This window comes from Osmerus eperlanus, chromosome 2 (genome assembly GCF_963692335.1).
Source record: "Osmerus eperlanus chromosome 2, fOsmEpe2.1, whole genome shotgun sequence".
Classification (NCBI taxonomy): domain Eukaryota; kingdom Metazoa; phylum Chordata; class Actinopteri; order Osmeriformes; family Osmeridae; genus Osmerus; species Osmerus eperlanus.
This window is the reverse complement of record NC_085019.1, coordinates 18,873,163-18,890,857: the sequence shown is the minus strand read 5'-3', so window position 1 is coordinate 18,890,857 and position 17,695 is coordinate 18,873,163. Positions and strand designations below refer to the sequence as shown.

Here is a 17,695-nt window from a genome sequence, read left to right as displayed (position 1 = left end):
TGTAAATCCAACTAAGCACGATCTTTTGAGGTTGATTGTGGTTTGTATTAATAAAATAATTCTCAACATGCCTTACGATACACAGATGCTTGTTTTTTATTATCATTCATTATTTTCACAAAGAAATATGAAGCCGTTTTTAAACATTACATTGAAACAATACTTTATCTGTGGGCATTTCTACAATTAGAACACTCACGTAACGTGGGGAGAGCGCAGTAAACATTCCTTTCTGATGTTCAATGACTGCGCTGTGTTGAGTTTCAAATAGTCTGCACAACCGTGTCCATCTACACAAGTGTTGTCAATGCAGCATGAAATAGCATTTGAGGGTTTCTCCGTAAATTCTTTTGTTAAAAGTTTTTTTTATCTTTAAATTTTGCATATGCTCCTTGTCTATACTTGAGACTACACACAGAAACAAATACAGCTCAAGTTTCCTTCACAGATCGATGCAAAGCCTCCCTATAAAATCTATGGAGGTACAATTGACAAGCATCGAAGTGTTTGAAGGAGAAACAGATGACTTGGGGGGGGGGGGGGGGGACTCATTGTCTCCTCCTATTGCAGGTTGTCCGGTTAGGAGATTTCCTGCTGCCAGTCCTAACAGAAAACAACAAAGACAGAACACCGTTATCATCATATTACATTTGCTGCAGTTTGATCCAGCACTGGTGTTGAGGTGTCTTGCGCAACTTGATTTCTAACCTGCGAGAGTGTGGCGAATGTGTGGCTTGTCTGTGTCTCGGAGGAGAGTAGCTGAGCGAGCGCGAGTCTCTCAGCGAATCGGCTGGCACCCTCTGAGGCCGAGGCGGGCTGGAAAAGGTGAGGGGTTTGATGACATCACATTGTCAATCAACTTCTTTGAGATAGTGGACATCCCCAGTATATGATGGGTTGTCAATTACAACCTAGGCTATCAACAATAGTATAAGTAGGCTCTAGAAAAAAAAAATCTACATTTCTTACACGCAACCAAGGACTGTATTCACAGTGGGTTTAAAATGTGCCTCTTCAATTCAACAGTTAGACATTACACTTACCTCTTTTTCTTTTGTTCATTCTCACTTTCAGAGGATGAGGAGGAGCTATGGGCAGCAGCTGTCTTTCCACCACTAAAATTGGTGGGGGTGGTCAATACATATGACAGGCATAATTACGCGCAACATAATCATTGAGGAAAAGGAAACCAAGGAAGGCATGTTTTCAGAACCACCTTACCGTTTGCCCTGCTGAGCCTCGGAGTCTGAGCTGTCTGACGAAGATGAGGAGGAAGAGGAAGATGAGGAGGAGCTGGAACTGCTGCTCATCTTTGCCTTCTTGACGTCTTTTGCCCCCTTCCCATTTACGGCACCTTCTTCCCCAATTGCTTGGTCAGTAGGACGGGCTGGGCTACGTGACAGCAGGGGTGTTTGGTGCCTTTGTTCACCTTTTTGTGTCTCTCTCAACCCTGGTGGGAAGGTAGCCGAGAACCTGGAGCGAGGTGGGTCCGATTGACGCATTTCTCTGGAGAGGGCCTTGCTATCCAAATGGGTAGGAGGGGGCCCAAATTCTTTTGAGGGCAAGGGTGAAGGGGACAATCTTGACTTTTTTCCCCTGTCTCCTCTGTCCACTTTCTGGGCTCCGCTGTCCTTCCCTTTAATGCCGGGTGCCTCTCTCCTCCCTCTGACGGGTGAGGGGGACTGGGAAGAGGATGTTCTGGAGGAGGAGGTGGCAGATCGGCGGGGTGGCAGCCCGCCTTTGGGAGGTAGGCGCCCTCTCTGCTCTTGCTCCTTCCTTCGCTCCCTGTTCCTCTCTCTCTCCCCTGACTGGGAGCGGCTGCTTCTCCTACGTCGAGCTGGAGAGGGGGATCGCCGGGACCTGAAAATAAATAAAGGGTGTTAAGTTAATCTAAATCATTTGTCTGACCACCTACATCAGTGCTGGTCTCTAAATGCCTGTTCTACATTTTGCAAAGTGTCCGGTATACAGCAATACCAACTCAATATGATCAGACACCCCCTTGTTGCCACTGACTGGTCATGCCATGAGTTTACGTTCTATCTAGATGCCGCTGACCTAAGCCCGTGTTGAAGCTTCTCCTCTTACCTGTACAAGGGGCTTCGTCTCCTAGGGCTCCTTGACCGGCTCCTCCTGGTGGCCCTCTCTCTGGAGCGCTCCCTCCCTCCCCTGTCCCTGGCTCTATCCCGCTCCACTTCCCGACTGCGGCTGCGTCGCGGGTGGTTGGGTCCTCGGGGTGGGGAACGTGCAGAGTGCCGTCGGGGGCTCGGGGAGCGAGCTGGGAGGTCTTGGTATTGCCGCGGGGGCGTGCGTCGTGGTGTTGGGGAGCATCGCTGCTGGGCGGGTGCTTTTGGGGACCTCCTCCTCTCCCCCATTTTGTCGCGCGTCAGGGGGCTGCGCCTTTCAGGCCTCCTTACGCTGCTCCTCACATCTGACCAGTCCCGTTCCGTCCCTCGTTCCCCATCTGCGTCTGCGGGGGAGTACCTGTGGCTGCTTCGCGGAGGCCCTCTCCGAGGAGGGGAGGGGCGAGGGCTGGTGTTCTCCACCTCCGTGGGGCTGTACCGCTCCTGGCCCCTGGCCCGTTCTGTCAGTGTAGAGCGCTCACCAGCAGAGCACTGGGGTGACCTGTAGGCAGCAGGGGCTGGGCTTTCCCTCTTAGAGGGTGTCGTCCTGTCTCCTCTTCCTCCTTTACTCTCACGATCTCTCTCTTTCCCTGACTGGGCGTGCCTTTGCACATCACTTTCAGAGGCACTCTCTCTACCCCCATTGGCCAAATACCTGTGGTAGGCAGCACTAATGGCTGGAGGGGAGACTAGAGTAGGGACTTCTTTTTTTGGGTCACTCTTTTCTTTGCTTGTAGGCCCCTTTTTCTTCTCATTGTTCGAGGAAGAGGAGGAGGAAGAAGAAGAAGAGGAGTTGGAGGAGGAAGAGGAGGAACTGTCACTGTCACTGCTGCCCCCATCTTCTTTTACTTTTTTGGACACTTTCTCCTCTCTTTCCCTCCCTCTCTCCATTTCTGCAAGGTCTCGATCTCTTCCCTCCCATCTGTTATCTTCTTCCATTGGTCTTTCATTCCTCCTGCCTTCAGATGCCATTTTCTCCCTCTCAGTTCTCCTCTCCCTATCTTTGTCTCGCTCTGCACGACGGTCTTCATTTGAGCCAACAGGTGGCCGTCTACCTAATCTTCCACCATCTCTCTCTCTGCCTCCATCCCGGTCTCTCTCCCTCTCTCTACGCTCATCCTGTTTCTCCTTATTCAGTTCTCTCTCCTTCTCTTTAGACCTCTCCTCCAGATCCCTTTCCCTCTTTCCTTCACGTTCCCTCTTTTTCTGGCTTCCATTGGAAATGGGGACTGGAGAGGTAGAAGATGAAGAGTCGGGGGATGAGTGTCTATCCCTTCCTCCACTGCTTCTCCCACAAGGGGGAGACACCTCCTTCTCCCTCCTCTTCACTTGTTCTCTCCCTCTTTCTTGGTCACACACATTTCGATCCTTTCCCCTCTCCTTCTCAACACTCCTCCCTCCCTTGGCTGTTGCCCTGTCTAGAGATGGCGAGGAGTCGTCATGTGCAGGAAAGGTTTTTTTCCTGTCTTTCTCCTGTTCAGTTTCTCCACTCCTTGGCCTCCTGGATGACTGCAGCTTTGGTGGCGGAGAAGCAGACGAGGAGTTGTGTTTACTTCTTTGTTGTGTTCTCTCCTTCCCCCGTTCTCTTTCTTTATCCGCCTCTCCCCTCTTAGAGCACATGGCTTTCTCTTGCTGTGGTTGTGGAGAGGGGGATGAAGAATCATATCTCTTCTTCAAGGAAGACTTGTCTTTTACCTTCTCCTTTTCTTTTGGTTTGTCCTTTATCCTTTCTCTCTCTTGTTGTCCCTTAGCACCCCGGTGGACATCTGGGGAACCTAGATGTCTGGAAGACCTCTGAAGAACACAGAGATATGAAAGTGTAAATTCTTTGGGGGTTTTTTAACACTTGCAACACTGTGCCATTTCTTGATGGCACAGAAAGTGTTATTTATAAGGGTGTAACAATATATTGTGATGCAAAATTGTTACAATATGTATATACTCATCAAATCGTGAGCTGAGTATCATTACACCCCCTAGTTATTTAGTGATCAAAATCCACAATCTCAAATGGACTTTGTCCTAGAAGATGACCAGTGAATGACACAGGACGGTTTAAGCATCATACCTCTCTGCCAACCAGTCGAGGTGGACTGTCTTCACGACCCCGTCCCCTCCTGTCAGGAGACCGCCCCTTCCTTCCTTCCTCTGCTCTCCTGACATGCTGGTTCTGCTGCCTTTCTCTCAGCGGTGCAGGGGATTGGCTGTAAAACATATATATACACTTAAGTGTGCACACAAGTCCAAACATCTCTAAACTACATGTCTATCATCGGCGCTTCAGAAAAAGTTGTAAGCATTGTAGCTGCACCCATGACTCAATGGTTACCTATGAGCAGAGCTGGAGGCGTCATTCCTCTGTCGTCGGGCCTTGGCTTTTGGACTGTCGTTTTCACTCTGCCCTCGCTTCCGCTTGGACACCGGTTTCTCATTGGAGGAACTGAAAGAGAATTGCATTTGGGAAAATGCTTGTTAGAGCAATAGAAGACAAATTCCTCATTAGTTTATGATTACTAATATAATTACTATTAAATAGCAAAACCTTTAAGCTAAACACAGCAAGACAGACAATTCACTCAAATGCAACACATGCAGACACTGCTGTTTAATAACTAAATCCTTAAACTCCTATGATCCTTGATTTGGCAATGTAAACAAGAGTATATCAGACTCACCTCTCACTTTCATCCTCATCTTCTGACTTGTCTCTGTAAAATTGGTGTAAAAGTATATTACATTTCCAGTAATGGTAGTTCCTACCAAACTCAGCTAGTGCTTTTCATCAAGCTTGTCACTGTATAAAATAATTATAATCTGAATGCCAATATGGAATCCATTTCTCAAAGCAAAAACCATAGATCTATATAACTAGACCAAAAAAAGGAGATCTTTAAAGATGGCGCCCCCATTCATTTCAGTGAGGCAAGCGAGAGCGAGAAAAGGCCCGCGCCATCTTAACTTCTGGCTCGTCTAGTCTTGCGTAGTACAGTGGCTTGCCATGCTCCTAGCTCCGAGGCTCGTGCAAGCTCGCAACCAGCTGTACATGTCATACTTTGCGACGACCAGTCGCAAGTGCGTAAACTAAAGGTATTGCAGTAGGATCAGGAATCTGGCAGTATGGGTAATAGTCTGATCAAGAAGTAGAAATATCATGCGAACTTTACAATAATCAGTGCTATCAGTACTGTACTGTATTCTTTCACTTGGTTTATAGAAATATAGGCCTATTCTAGATGGAACTCACCACATACATACTTTTTGCATCGTGTTTTTAGTATGACTGCCTACGTATTGTGTCGTATTAAATCAACAGTATACCTCAACTTGAATACCTGGCTGTGTCGTTGTTCTGGCTCGGCAAAGCAAGCTATATATGCCTTTGCCTCAAACCGAGGAGCAAGGGGCTCAAAACAAAGCTTGGCAAAAACTAACCTTTTCTTTTTCTTCTTTTTCGTTTTCTTCTCCCTTTGAGGAGAGGGAGATATGCTCTCTGAGCTAAAGAAGAAATTATAAAAAGTCAACAACAAAACACTAAAATAAATATACATTATGGTCACTTGATTAAAGAATGGCGAGGTGACCATCGTGGTGAAATCATGGACATCCAATGCAGATGCAAAAAAAATCTTAGATGTCCGCACTAATCGGACCCATTTCCCTTCACTCTTCCATAATTCCCTCTGCTCTCACCTATCTCGGTTCTTCTTTTTCTTCTTCCGGCTCTGTTTTCGGGAGGTGGACTCTGAGTCCTCAGACTCTTCTACCAGCCTTATAAAGGGAAAGAAGAAAGGAGGATCAAACATGACATACAAATTAAAACATGATGTTGCCCACTCAAGCAGGTTCGAGATTCCTCCCCTCATCCACACACCCACCTCCTCCATGAATCCACCTGCTCCCATGTACCGGCATTACGTATTCAGAATTCAAATTATGAGTAACAGTATTCCGTTAGTTACAATAGTTGGTATTTAGAATACAGTTACATTGTTGAAATCAATGGATTACATGACGATACTTATGTTTCACGAGTTTATTCACTCTAAATAAATTAAGGCAACTGAAAGGCAAATGAAAAAATTAGCTATTTGCGTGATCAGTCATGAAATATAACGGTGCAGTGCAACCTCTGCTTCCCCCAGCAACCTCCTTTCAGCGTCCAAAGACTCCACCTCCAACCTGAAGAAGCATCTTAAAGTTATTATATATTAAAAAAATGTTGCCAGGGGTAGTCGTCTAGTTTTACTGGTCACCTTGCTATTTTATAGTTGTAGTTGACGTGCGACTTTACATTCTCCTATGTGCTGATTTAATTAACCCCAGAGCAGTTGAAAGACTGACTATCCCTGTTTGACATGCTAGCTAACGTTAGCTAAAATGAGCTTGTGGTAGCTTAGACTGCGGTAAGATTTTTGTAGTATGCAGTTTAATGTACAGTTAGTTACATTTAGCCTACTGCCTAATGACTTCAGTTAGGCTACTGTCTTATGTTTCCTTACATGCCAAGTCCTTCTGTGTATGAAATATGTAGGCCATGATGTGATAACATGGTATGTTGTCACACACCAGAATAGGCCTGTTGAGTCAGCAGGAATTGATGGCCGCATTCCTACACTTATAAAATGCAATTCAATGTGGAAGTAATCCAAGTATTCAGAATACGTTACAAATTACATTTTTCCATCCACCCACCACCTCCCACTCACCACATCCATCCACCCACCTACCTCAGTGTTTCCCCTACCATTATATTTGGGGGACGCCCGCTCCCCCAATGGCACCCCCCGCCCCCCTTGGAAGGTCAAGTTAATTTTGTAAAAAAAAAAAAACTATTTTTTTTCTTTCTTTCTTTTTTATATATAGCGCCAGATCACAAAATAAGTCATTTAAGGTTACCTTTCCTATAAAACAGCTATAGCTTGCTCTTTTATTAAACAAACTAAATGGCCTTATGTTATTTATCTTATTTACGGCATGTCATATCTGTCTCTACATGGTCGCCGGCTGGGGGGGGGGGCTTCCGCCCCAGCCAATCCACCTTCTCCCCACAGCCATCCACCCACATCCCCTTACTCACATGTATTTCTGCTGCTTCTCCCTCTCCAGCCTTTCCTGCTCCCTCTTTTCCTTCTCTCGCTCTTTGCGTTCAGGGTGAAAGGACGAACCATCCACATAGTCTGTGGCGATCCCAAAGGCCTCGCGCAGCCGGTCATTCTTCTGCTGGTTGGCTGCAGCCAAGGCGTGAGTCTCTGTCACCCTAAAGTCAGACATTGGCAAATTGTTGAAAATGGTCACACTGTGGGTTTCAAAATATTGCATTTTATTGGGTTCATGAGTATGAGATTTTAAATGTAAGTCACCGGTCACGTTAACCGACAAGGTTACAAATTTAGAATGGACGAGTATCTGTGACCCCATAAAAGAATACCAATAGAACAAATGTTTTTTTTCCCCCATAAGGGGTTGATTTCTAAATAGCAAAAACTGAACAAAAACAGATTAATACAACAAAAACACATTGAATCCAAGAGAGCCGGATGTACCTACATGATTCTAAAAACAACCCTGAAGTACAATTACAGCAACAACAAAAAAATGAGATAGCGAAAGTAGCAGAAAGTCAATAGATTTGTCGCTAGTTGCTTGATACGACTGTCACAGGGAAGGTAAAATGTTGCGACAAGATCGCTAAAATAGCAACAAAGTGTAACCAATAGCATTAACTGGTAAACATTCGTATTGTCGGTTAACAGTTACACGGTTAATTGCCAAAATGTGTTAGGCTATTTAGGGCTGCAACAACGAATCGATAAAATGTGATTATTAAAAAAGTTGGCAACGAATATCATTATTGATTCGTTGTGTCGTGCGACTATTACGCCACTCAAAAAGTCGCAGAGATGTTTGAGCATAAATTAATTTAAAAATTGAATTGAGCGCGGAGCAGAGCAAAAAACAAACAAAAAAGAGCGTAGCAGAGCGGAGGTAGAGGAAAGACCATCGGAGACCCGTGATGTTGTTTTGAAACACATGGCGTGGGAAGAGAAATCAGTACAACCCAAGTCATCGAAGGTGTGAGGGCATTTCACACTAAACTACAGAGGGTACAATTTCTGTGGAAGTTGTGGGGTGTGCTCCTGTATTTTTGTACGTCCTTAGACTGATTAGCTTCTGTGATTCCCACACAACAGAAGTGTAGTAGTTAGTTCTACAATTTACCAGGGATAGGTCTGAATCTAGGAGCAAAATGGAGCACAGCTGCCAGCTGTAGGTATATGCAGGTAGCAATGCTAGAGCTAATTAAGTATTTAGCTGGTCGGCTCCATGACACCGAACTTTCCTAAACTTTAAGCTAAGTAGTACTAATGCCGAGGGCTCGCTGATATAGCTGTCTTTCTTACTAGAACGGCGTATCTATGCATCGTTGCTAACGTGTGCTGACGTTGGGCTAGCACTGAGGTCCCTTCTACCACACAAGGCACTTTTCGCCACAAAAACGTAATTTCAGCCTAAACCGTGCAACGGAACGCAAATCACTATACAATCAATGCAATCGGGACCAAGACGAACATTTTGACACCAACGTTGTCTATGTAGTCCAAATATTGAGGGATCCTTAGGGGTGGGAAAATAATACATATATGAGAGAGAACAATGGTTGTGCTTCCCGAAGGCTTGAGCCCAATTTTTATCCGATTAATTGAAAAAAGAATCGACAAATTAATCGATTATTAAAATAATTGTTGGTTGCAGCCCTAGTGTTATTCAACCCTACATTCAATTGACTATCACCAATTAGAACTTCATGAAAGGAAAAATGGTTGACCCCCAATAACTCCAAAGCTATGTTTAGTGCTTACGCTGGTCTCTCTGTTGGGGCTGTGGGCGGCTCCTCCTTCTCCTGCAACATCATACGAAAGCTGTTCACCTTCTCCTCAATCTCCTCAGCAGAATACCTGTTGATCAACAACACAGTTAAGTAAACTGATGGATATTAAACATTCTTTCCCGCCATTAGCATAATTTTTCACCTATCCTTTTTCTTTTCCCTTTCAACCAAATATTTGATTCTTTTTGCCACCTTTTCCTTTATAGTCAATCACAACTTCCACCTTTCCCTTTACCCTTGCTCCTCCATCAAGACCACCCTTCCCTTCTCCCCTCTCTTACCCTTGCTCCTCCATCATGTCCTGCAGTTCTGCACATTTGACCTCCAATTGCCTCTTTCTTTGGTGCTCCAGGATGTCGGCATTGGGCTGCCGGTTCAGCTGGCTCTCCAGACGCTCTCTGTCCTTTTCATCCCTTTCACCTCCACGCTCATCCCGTTGGCGCTTGGCACGTACACTCGACAAGTTGCGCTGCACATAGCCATTGGTTCCGCTGCCTCGTGGTGTGGTGAGGCCAATGCCGTTGTACATTGCTTCTCTGTGTCGAAAGAAGGCAGGGTGGGAGTTAAGTAGTCATAGAAACCTGGTAGGTCCAAGAAGTTGATTTGCATGAGCCATTGTGAAGTACCATACTATGTCTAGCCATGACCATGGCTCTGGAAATATTCAAACAAAACGATCAATTGTATACATGCATTCTTATTGAAAGGATTGTTTGAAGGGAGTCTGGTTTCCAATATAGATATTCTAACTAAAACAGTAATGTAAAAATATATAGCTTCACGTATTTTCTAGTTCTTTCGTTCTATGGGTAGCAATCATCTTTGACATAAATAGATTGCATTCATTATATTAATTTAATAATTATAACAATGTATTAATTATATTATTAAACGCACTAGCTATGAGGCCTCAATGTTACGCATCTCTAAAGGCGCAATCTTTGGTCATTTCAACTACGCTGGCTGCACTGACTCACACTGGTCTAGCCTGAATAGGTTAACAACCATTTAGCTAGTGTTATTTAACTACCTAGCCAACACACCAAGCTATTGTCTGCATATAAAGTGGTAGCGACAACTAGCAAACAAATATTAAGTTCATACATAATAGTTCGCTAGTAGGTAGCCAACTTATTCTATTGCATGTAATTGCAAGCTTGACGCACCAGGGTTCACCAGCTAAATCAGTGGCTTAACAACTCGTACTTACCAAAGCTAGTTTGGCTATGTACCCACCGCAGCTCGATTTATAAATTAATGATAATCGATGCGACGTGTAGCTTAGCTAGCTGACTAGTTTGGTAGCTATCTATCCAGCAACCACTATTAGCTAGCTTATGTAGCATCTCCAGCTACACAGTAGTAGACAACTAGCTAGTCTACAGTAGGCCCAAACTGCCCAACATGGATAGTCAAGCTGGTTCGCGGCCTTGCTTTGCGAAACGAACTGTCACTAAACAGAGCGGCTATAGCTAATATAATAAGGAATGGGAAAAAAACATTTTAGACAGTTTAACTGGACTTGCTAGCTATCTGGCCAACTTTCCGTAAAATAAACGTTTAGCTACCATTGCATTGGTGGCAATACTGTACCAGGTAACTAGCTTTAACACTGGGTTAGCTAGCTACGTAGGAAAAACGTACCTTTGACCGTTTTCCCTGTTAACAAAGACAATTAAGAAGAATACAGAAGCAATGTAATTAAAAGAAAACTCAACAGAACAATGATTAATAGCTACAGTTCTCTTGCGCTTGAAAGCTTTTGAATTGTCAAACAAAAGCGCACTGCGTGTTAAAAATGAGCAACTACAGAAAAATCTCCAGGTTGTGGCTTTTCTCTCTTTTTTGTTAATGAGAGATTGTAACCAACGTTAAGAGGTGCTTCACCGCCACCTACTGTTCGGGAGTGCAAGGGCGTCGGCCTACACTATCTAAAACCCCCATAAACATGGAACCCCGAACCCACATAATAGGATGATCCCCTATATCAGGGGTGGCCAACCAGTCAGACTAAGAGCCTTTTTTTTTACCGTGTTACTGCAAAGAGCCACATCATACACACGGGCACACCTGAACATCGCCCCATCCCTTCCTCACTCTCTCTCTCACACACACACACGCACACACATACACGCACACAGACAGACAGACAGACACAGACTTCTGCTCAGACAGATTTACTGTAGGCTACATGTCACACACCAATGATAATGACAGAAATGGACTCCTACCGTACTAAGACCACAGGCCAGGCCAGTCATGTTCCAAGCCAGTTGATACAAGCGTTACGGTCTGTGAGTGTTGTACATTTGATGATCGCAGTGTTCTAGCTGGTGTATAAGAGAGTTAACAATGTAGCTAGGTCCTTGTCCGTGTAGAGCTTTGTATGTGAGGAAAAGGACCTTAAAGTCAATTCTGAAGGTAACAGGGAGCCAGTGTAAAGTAGCTAGGACCGGACTAATGTGTTCTCTCCTTTTAGTTTTGGTTAATAATCTAGCTGCAGAATTTTGAATAAGCTGTAGTCTTTCAGTGGCTTTCTTGGGAAGACCAGCGAAAAGTGCATTACAGTAGTCCAGCCGGCTCGATATAAAACCATGAATAAACTCTCCCACCCAAAACATCCTGTGTTCATCTTCATATTTTTGTTTTGCTGAGGATTTTTTCCCTGCCATTTTCAGAGCGAAATTGACACCAATTGTTTACTCAACAATAAGGTTTTCCCTCCCTCCAAGCTGAGCGTGGAGATTTATGTTGGTCCACACCGAACGCGTTTAGCGTGTCTATTTTAGATACAAAGTGAATGTATACAGACGCGATTACGCGAAAATTCACGTCAAACGTGCATTTGCGTGGGATGAAAATACTGGACTCAACATAAATATTGAACACACATATATATAAAAAAACATAAACACAAAATTCAATATATCGTAAGAGCCGCATGAAACCAGGCAAAGAGCCGCATACGTCTCGGGAGGCGCGGTTTGGCCAGGCCTGCCCTACATCATCACTCCCACCCTTGTCTCCCGAAGGAAGGAAAAAAGAGCCCTATCCACCACCCCAAGGAGGCTTCGGGGAGACAGTGGGGTTTGCAGGGTTTATAGGGTAAAGGGACTGCTATTCCTGATTACTCTGCTACATTTACATCAACCCTGTCTTGTGGATTTGGCCACAGGTTTTCATCCACATCGCAATGGATGTTTTCATTTGACAAACATCTCTGAAAGAATCTCTGGGCATGGCGAATGCAGGCCTGACACTGGTCTGCTGTGATGTAATTGCATGTCTCATCCATGGCCTTGAGAAGGGTAACTTGTTCATGAGTTCATCGAAGGGAGAGTATGAGGGCAAGTACAAGGCTGTAAATTGACAAAGCAATTACAAGGGCCTGCATACCTACTGGTTCTGCTGGTTTTCAAATCTGAAAACATATTGGTTTAGTCCAATTTGTTCATGTTTCATGGTTATTGGTGTCAATGGGTTCGTTATACTAAAACTTTCATGTTCTAAACTTGGAATATTGTTTGTCAGTTTCTATAAAACTGCATTCAGATTAAAGCAACAGTTACTTATCATTTTGAGCTGTAGTATCAATTGACAGTTAGTAATTGTAATGTAAGGAAATGACAGACATTTTGACAGGCATTTTAAAATCGTAATACTTTGATGTTAAGTTTTGTCATTTTGAACAGATGATTATAGTTCAACGAACAAATAATGTATGTGTATTGTATCCAAGCAACTGAAAATCGTGTTAGCGTTTTGAAAAATGTGCATTTTGATCATCAGTTGTGAGTTTTGTGTCTAGAGTTTTGAAAAAGGACATCAAGGTTCTGAAATTAGTGTCAAAGTGATTGTAAAAAACTGTAATCACCAACTGCATCATGGGCACTGTGCACACTGTGCATCAATTCAAAGCGTATGCATGGGTCAAAGTGTCTGTGGAGGACTGCACATTCTATTGTCAAGTGTTAAAAAAAAAAATCCTTCTCAAAAGTTTCCTTAGAATGTGGAGTACACCTTCTTTTGTGCATAGCAACGTTTATTTAATGTTGATGGATTTGTTTTAGCATGTCCTTGAACACACAGTTACTTTTGCATTCAATGCACTTTATGTCTTTGTTTACACAATGGTTATGGTATTAGACATTTTGTTACGGTATTAATATTAAGAACACTAAAGAATATATTTATAGAGCTTCATTAGACAGCAACAGTAGGGAAGATCTGCTGAGAACCCTCATTCAGATCTCCCCAGGTTTCCAGTCCTAATCCAAGTCCTAGTCCAGCGTCAGACAATAAAGGAACTGGCAGGTTCTTCTACATCTTTGTATTTCCTTGAGATCCTTATTCCTGAATACACACACACACATATGCATAAAAAGAAGGGGGTCAGACAGACAAAAAACTGAGTCAGCAGAGCTTCATCTAGTCTTCTGTTTCACTTCCCCTCTGAGAGGGAAACAGCTGCAGCTACCAGACAAGACGACAAGTATTTAAAGGAAATCTCGGTGGTTGTATAATGAAGCAATATATCACTAGAGGGTCTGGTATGTCACAAATAACCCAACTCGTAAGGCTAAACTTCAACTAGCAACTAAACCAACACTGTTTAAAAGGAAAAACAGGATAAGTAACAGGTTTTGGTTAATAGATCTCAAAATAGCACACTTCAAAATAAAATATTTTCCATATCTACTTCTATATACAAGGCGGCCTCCATGAAAACATGTTAATATTCTGAAACCCAGTAAGATCATCTATAGATGTTAACTGACACGGATGTGTCTGTCAGGACTATTTAACACATGTCTACTTTCCAGTGCCTGTGAGAGAAGGAGAGCTGGTCTAATGTTTGGACCAGGAAGAGTGGACAAGCAATTGACTGTTTGTTAGAAAAGCGTATGTTCACTCACTGTATATGACTGTAATGACCAGAGCACTCAGGAAGATGATGATGGCCATTCTAACTGTGTTGCCAAGATAACTCTCCAGCTGCCCACTAAGAGGAAACACTGTGCCCTGTCAAGGAGGGACACACAATATAGAGATATAATTACTAGAATTGCATTTCAATTGACATAACAGAATGAAGGACAGGGACATGTAAATATAATGCTGTGTCTCTCTTTGTTCCGAGGGTGATGGAGTTTAATTGACCAGAGTACGAGAACTGGTTTAAGATATGTTACCTGAATTCTAGGTCTCTTGACCTGGCCCAGTACAGGTACAGTTATGTGGTCCATCAGAACATGAGCAGGTGTTGTCGTGGATCCAGGTGTCTTACTGGATCCAGGCGTTGTGGTGAATCTACTACTTAGGGTAACAGGTGTCTCAGAGAGGCGATGGGGGTGTGCAGGTAGAGGAGGTGCTATAAAGGAAACATCTAGAAACACACCACCATGTTAACTACTTTAACACTTCTACATCTACACTTAAAGTTTCTGTTCTCTTTGCTAAATAACTGTAGTTTGAACTGGAGTTAGAGGCAGAATTATTTGTATTTCAAGATCCAACAATGGGTACGCCCCATAAACAGGGATGTTCTAGCTATGTTAGTGGTTCTGACCGGTTCTGATGATTAAGTGGACTACATGGGTCTGGTCATTGAATAGACCCGGTAGCTGCACCCGGCAGTGGTAGAACCCAGCATCTGAGTCTTTAATACCAGACATACTCATGGAGACATCCCCGCGACGGAGTCCCAATGCAAATCGGTACCTGGGGGGAGGGGGGTGCATGGGGCAGAGGGGAGGAGAAGAGTAAAGGTAAAATTATAGCTAGTCACAGCTCTCTACAACCCTTTCCCCTATTGTTTCCTTGAGCAACCTCCATACCTATGTGAGCTCCGGTGTGTGACAGCTCGCCCGTTGGTGGAGAGGAGGGTGTGGTGGCATGTGAACAGAGCCGCCTGGGCCCCCCTCCCCCAGCACACCTCCAGACTCGCTTGGATCCCAGCATCATACCTGCAGGGCAGAATCACCCCCCTACCCCACACACCCACCACAGTTTCCAGGGAGCCACACACACACTCTGCAGGGAACACACAAATGCACAAACTGGGATTGTCTTCTTTGTACAGCAGGTCAAAAAGTTATCCTATCACACAAAAGATTGATAACTTATTTAATCACTCTACTGTTCAATAGTGTTTCCTACCATTCCCTGATCCATGTCATCCCTCCAGCAAGACCTTATCCTAGTCTCCTATATAACACATACCTGCAGTCAGAGAGATGCTGATGAAAAGGTAAAGAGGAAAATGCATGTTCTCCAGATAGCAACACATCCAGACAGATACACAGTTAAGTGAAACTACTTCCCCTTTTCTGCACAGTTTATTTATACTGTAAAGAAGGATGACGGAAGTGCGTTCTGGGATAGGCTGTAGTTAAGGCACAGGATGGAGGTGTACACAAATTTAATTTACATCAGTTGAGGTTGATACATTTTTGAGAGGAAAGCAGAAGATCAAACAAAAAAAAGTAATTGGTTGAAATAAACCTTTATCAAATATCTGTATCATTTAAAACATATTTTTTCTCTGTTCTTTGAAGAAGAAATCAAATCTGTTCTAAAAAAAATAATAATAATAGGCCTAAACATTTACATTTATATTTAATCAAGGGCACCGTATGCAATAACTCTGCTGTCAAATGCACCCCTTTGTCAATCAGTATGTCAAGTCAGCGAATCACTTCCCAGTATTAAAAGGGGGGAAGCACACACGCCATGAATTTGTTTAGTAGCCTACAGTTTAGCCCTATTCTACAGGGATTTGATTTACATTGCTTAGCTCCTCAGCTTGAAGCAAAAGCACCATGCCCCACCTCCAACTCTTCAGCTTGAAGCAAAGGCCCTGATGGATCTTGATGGTACTGCATGGATGGTATGTAGTACCATGTCGGTGACACACACAGATTTCTGGAATTATAGATAGTGCAGTGCCTGATGATGCAGCTGGTGATGACAGTTCTTCTCAGTGTCTTTGGTAGCTATATTTCTTAGATCACAATTGAAATTCTGTCATCTCTAAAGTACTTGTTCAACCTCCACATCTTTTCTAGTCAAATTTCCAATGCTGTGGTAGCCTACATTCATGCAAATTATTATTTAATGTCAAAATGCTTATCCAAACAACGTCAATCCCAGCACTGCACTCTGTTGGATCCGGGTCTTTAGTTGAGCGTGGGAAAGTAAACCCACTCAAATTGGTACACACACACAGATTTCTGACATGAGAGATTAACTCCAGTCAAAACATACAAAATTGTTGGGGAGGTTCTGTGTTGGCTCAATGGGGTGTGTTAGTTGTCACCATGGAGTGTCCGTAAGAACACTGGACGATGAGGCACAGGCTTTCTTTCCTTTCCTTTACTTAATGAACTTGATGTGGTAGTTATATTGTGCTTGTGAGTGTATGTATGTTTGTTTGTGTGTGGTCTGAAACAAAGGGAATATACATCTATAAGTGATACAAAGTAAACATATACATATATACATACATATATATATACACAGTTTGTAACAAGCCCGAAATGAGGGCACACCAGTTGAACAGATAAAGGGCTAAGCTAGCATCGGCAGTCTATGCTAATGTACGCACCGAACGATACCTCTAATTACAACTGAACGTTGGAGGGCTATCTCCTATGGAAGCAAATCGTTACCAAAATTCAAATGCAAATGCATTTCCAGAAATGCATTTGAATTTTAAGAATGTGGCTGCATTATTTGACTCATAAATGAAATTAGTAATCAATCATCCTATTTGCATTTTAATTTTCTTCTTCAAGAGTGCTCAATCTTTCACTTAATTAAAATGAAAAAGAAATAGACATTTGAGATTTAATTTTCAAAACATGCCCCAGCAAATAGATACCAAAATTCAATTTGAAATGTAAAATTTGAAAATTCAATGCATTTTCATTTTCAAGAACTTGGCTGCAAAATCGTGACCACAATTCAAATTCAAATGCATTTCCAGAAATGCATTTTCATTTTAAGAACGTGGCTGCAAAATCGTGACCACAATTCAAATTCAAATGCATTTCCAGAAATGCATTTTCATTTCAAGAACGTGGCTGCAAAATCGTGACCACAATTCAAATTCAAATGCATTTCCAGAAATGCATTTTCATTTTAAGAACGTGGCGGCAAAATCGTGACCACAATTCAAATTCAAATGCATTTGCAGAAATGCAAAATGAACGAAAAAGCATTCTGAGCGGCGCAGCAGAGTGACGTCAGTAGCCGCTCTTCTTCAGCTCCCTGCTGACCGAGCTACCCATCTTGTTCGGTAGGGGGCGGTGTGCACATCTGCATTGCATTACATTGCAAATGTGCCGGGAAATTGATTGAATTGCCGGGTCTTTAGAGGACGCATCACAGACTGAGCAACTTGATGTCAAACAATGACTAAAACAGTGGCAGAGCTACTATTAATGTGTAAATCTGTGACGGCAGAGTATGCAGCCAAGCTCTCTATGACTTGTTCTACTCGGTCACGGGCATCAGACTCAGATATATTATTAGATTCTACCTGCTCAGCTAATTCTAACAGTGTTTGCACAATTTGAGGGAGCGCCATGATCTGTGATGCGTCCTCTAAACCAGCGGTCCCCAACCTTTTTTGCGCCACAGACCGCTTTCATGTTACACATATTTTCATGGACCGGCAGGG

General features: G+C 43.3%; 2 protein-coding genes across 2 annotated transcripts; both read right to left on the bottom strand.

Moving 5' to 3' along the window:
- Positions 1 to 76: 76 nt before the first annotated feature.
- On the bottom strand, positions 77 to 10,866 carry srrm2 (serine/arginine repetitive matrix 2). The gene is made up of 14 exons (XM_062479021.1): positions 10,657 to 10,866; positions 9,294 to 9,548; positions 8,984 to 9,079; positions 7,201 to 7,380; positions 5,814 to 5,891; positions 5,556 to 5,618; positions 4,799 to 4,831; positions 4,453 to 4,563; positions 4,192 to 4,327; positions 2,089 to 3,917; positions 1,222 to 1,860; positions 1,044 to 1,115; positions 709 to 816; positions 77 to 603 (listed from the first exon to the last, which is right to left on the bottom strand). Exons 2-14 carry the CDS (start codon positions 9,539 to 9,541, stop codon positions 549 to 551), a joined length of 3,648 nt encoding a protein of 1,215 aa, XP_062335005.1. The 5' UTR covers positions 9,542 to 9,548; positions 10,657 to 10,866; the 3' UTR covers positions 77 to 548.
- A 2,069-nt stretch (positions 10,867 to 12,935) lies between these two features.
- On the bottom strand, positions 12,936 to 15,316 carry LOC134035106 (hepatitis A virus cellular receptor 1 homolog). Its single transcript, XM_062479957.1, has 6 exons — positions 15,235 to 15,316; positions 14,850 to 15,045; positions 14,582 to 14,733; positions 14,205 to 14,398; positions 13,929 to 14,034; positions 12,936 to 13,365 (listed from the first exon to the last, which is right to left on the bottom strand). The coding sequence occupies exons 1-6, from the start codon at positions 15,299 to 15,301 to the stop codon at positions 13,304 to 13,306; spliced, it is 777 nt and encodes a 258-aa protein (XP_062335941.1). The 5' UTR covers positions 15,302 to 15,316; the 3' UTR covers positions 12,936 to 13,303.
- Positions 15,317 to 17,695: the final 2,379 nt, after the last annotated feature.